Genomic DNA, 1,833 nt, shown 5'->3' on the forward strand with positions numbered 1-1,833 from the left:
CTTTGTATATTCATCGCTTTTGTGATGCTTGTGTTTTCTTTTTTTTTTCTCTCTTTTTTTTCTGTCAGTGAGTTCACGTGAATAAGGGATTATAGTCTCACTGGTGGGGAATGGTTTCATGTCTTTGCAGTAGTTACCGCACTTAAGTCTGTCGTTTCTTTTTTGTTGTTGTTGTTGTTGTTGTGGAGTTGCCACCATTCGGCCGTGAGAGAAAAAAATCCTTGCGTAAAATCCATGCGAGATTTGGTGCTCGCTCCCTTTGTTGTTGTTGTTTTCCTTATTTTTACTCACTTGTTCTGTTTTGCTTTGTCGTCCGCATAAAAGAAGAAAGGCAAACAGGACGAAGCACATTTTAACCTTCTGCTTTGGGGAACGTGGCTGTTCCCAGGGGGGATTTTATTGATTGATGTTGCTTGTTTTTGTGTTTTGCTTTCTTTTGCACATGCAATCCGTGAGTATGGCACATTCACAATAACATGAGGCTGAAAACAGTGATGCCTTTACGTCCTTTACCTCACCTCTTTATTTAACTTCACACACATATCCGTCAATAAAAGGTTGGAATGAGTACCACAGGAAGCTGGACAATTGAACGAAGCGATGGCGTCATCGTTAAAATTGATAAACCGAATGTCTCTTTTCGCTTCGGCCGCGGAAAGGAACTTCCTCCTGGACAGCAACTTAACGACAAGTACATCTCCCGGAATCACATCTCATTCGAGTGTAAATCATCTTCGCTTTTCGCAAAGCAAAGCGGCCGGAACCCAACATTTTATTCAGCAGCGTTCCGTCAAGTTCCGAGAGCCGGATTGGAGTTCCGGCCTGCCGATGCCAACAAAACTTCTGCCGCGCAACCCGATGGTTCCGGCAACAAAAATGAGGAAAATATTGTTTTCGTTCCATGTGGTAATGAAAAAACAAATCAAGTTGTGATAAGCAGCAGCGGGAATGAAATAGAACTGTGTACCCTTCACTTCCCAGAGGAGTTGGGACTCCCAAAACTTACGGTACGTTACACACCGCCACGCATAGAAAAGGTGGATCACATGCCAAGAGGTGTTCCCGCCGTTCCACTCGTTTTCCCTAAGGATGATGATGATGATGATGACGATGACAATAACAACAACAACAACAGTCACGGCTCCACCCCGCCTGCTTGGCGCGGGATTCTTGACGCCGTTCTTCAATCCAATAAAGGCAGTGACAGTTAACATAAGCGCAATTCATTTGGAGCGCGCAGCAGGCCGTTGTGGTTTGGACGATGGTTTGAACCACCAATTTGATTAAAGTTAACTTAATTGAATGGAGAGGCGCATTGCCTCTACATAAGCAGATACGGAGGGTGCCTGAATTTACACGGCAAATAAACAGCCTTGAGGGTAATGCGGCGAGTTGAACAAACGCTGAAATTGATGCGCTTATTCGGTTGCGAGGAGTTGCGGTATATCTTGTGCGCATATGTTGGTGGTTGGTTGCATGTGAGTTTTAGCAATGCTGAACAAAAGTTGTCGTAGAGCTGCTGCTGAAATGTAACGAAAGGTGTGGCGATCATGTCGGTCATATATTGCTCCGACTGAGTTCGCATGTGTGCTCGTCAAATTGCACTTCCCTTGTGAAGCTAAGCCGTGTATGCGTGTAAGAGCGGATTCTCTTGCTTTGACTACCTCTGCCGGTGACTTAACCCGCGATACATTGCTGCCTTTTTGTGGTTGTTGTTGTTGTTGCTGTTCTTTTTCTTGTTTTAAAAAAAAAAAAAAGAAAAAGGTATCTCAGATGCCGGCGCCGCCAGCGGCATCCGGTGTGCGTCGCTTGCAGAAGGAGTTACGCGACATC

The 1,833-nt window shown here is 45.0% G+C and overlaps 1 protein-coding gene across 1 annotated transcript; it reads left to right on the forward strand.

Annotated features, from left to right (window-relative positions):
- Positions 1 to 563: 563 nt before the first annotated feature.
- TEOVI_000468500 (uncharacterized protein) lies at positions 564 to 1,211 on the forward strand (the record flags this gene model as incomplete). Its single annotated transcript, XM_067222359.1, has 1 exon — positions 564 to 1,211. The coding sequence occupies one exon, from the start codon at positions 564 to 566 to the stop codon at positions 1,209 to 1,211; it is 648 nt and encodes a 215-aa protein (XP_067078460.1).
- Positions 1,212 to 1,833: the final 622 nt, after the last annotated feature.

The sequence above is a fragment of the Trypanosoma equiperdum genome (genome assembly GCF_001457755.1).
Source record: "Trypanosoma equiperdum strain OVI genome assembly, contig: ctg_1613, whole genome shotgun sequence".
NCBI classification, from domain to species: domain Eukaryota; phylum Euglenozoa; class Kinetoplastea; order Trypanosomatida; family Trypanosomatidae; genus Trypanosoma; species Trypanosoma equiperdum.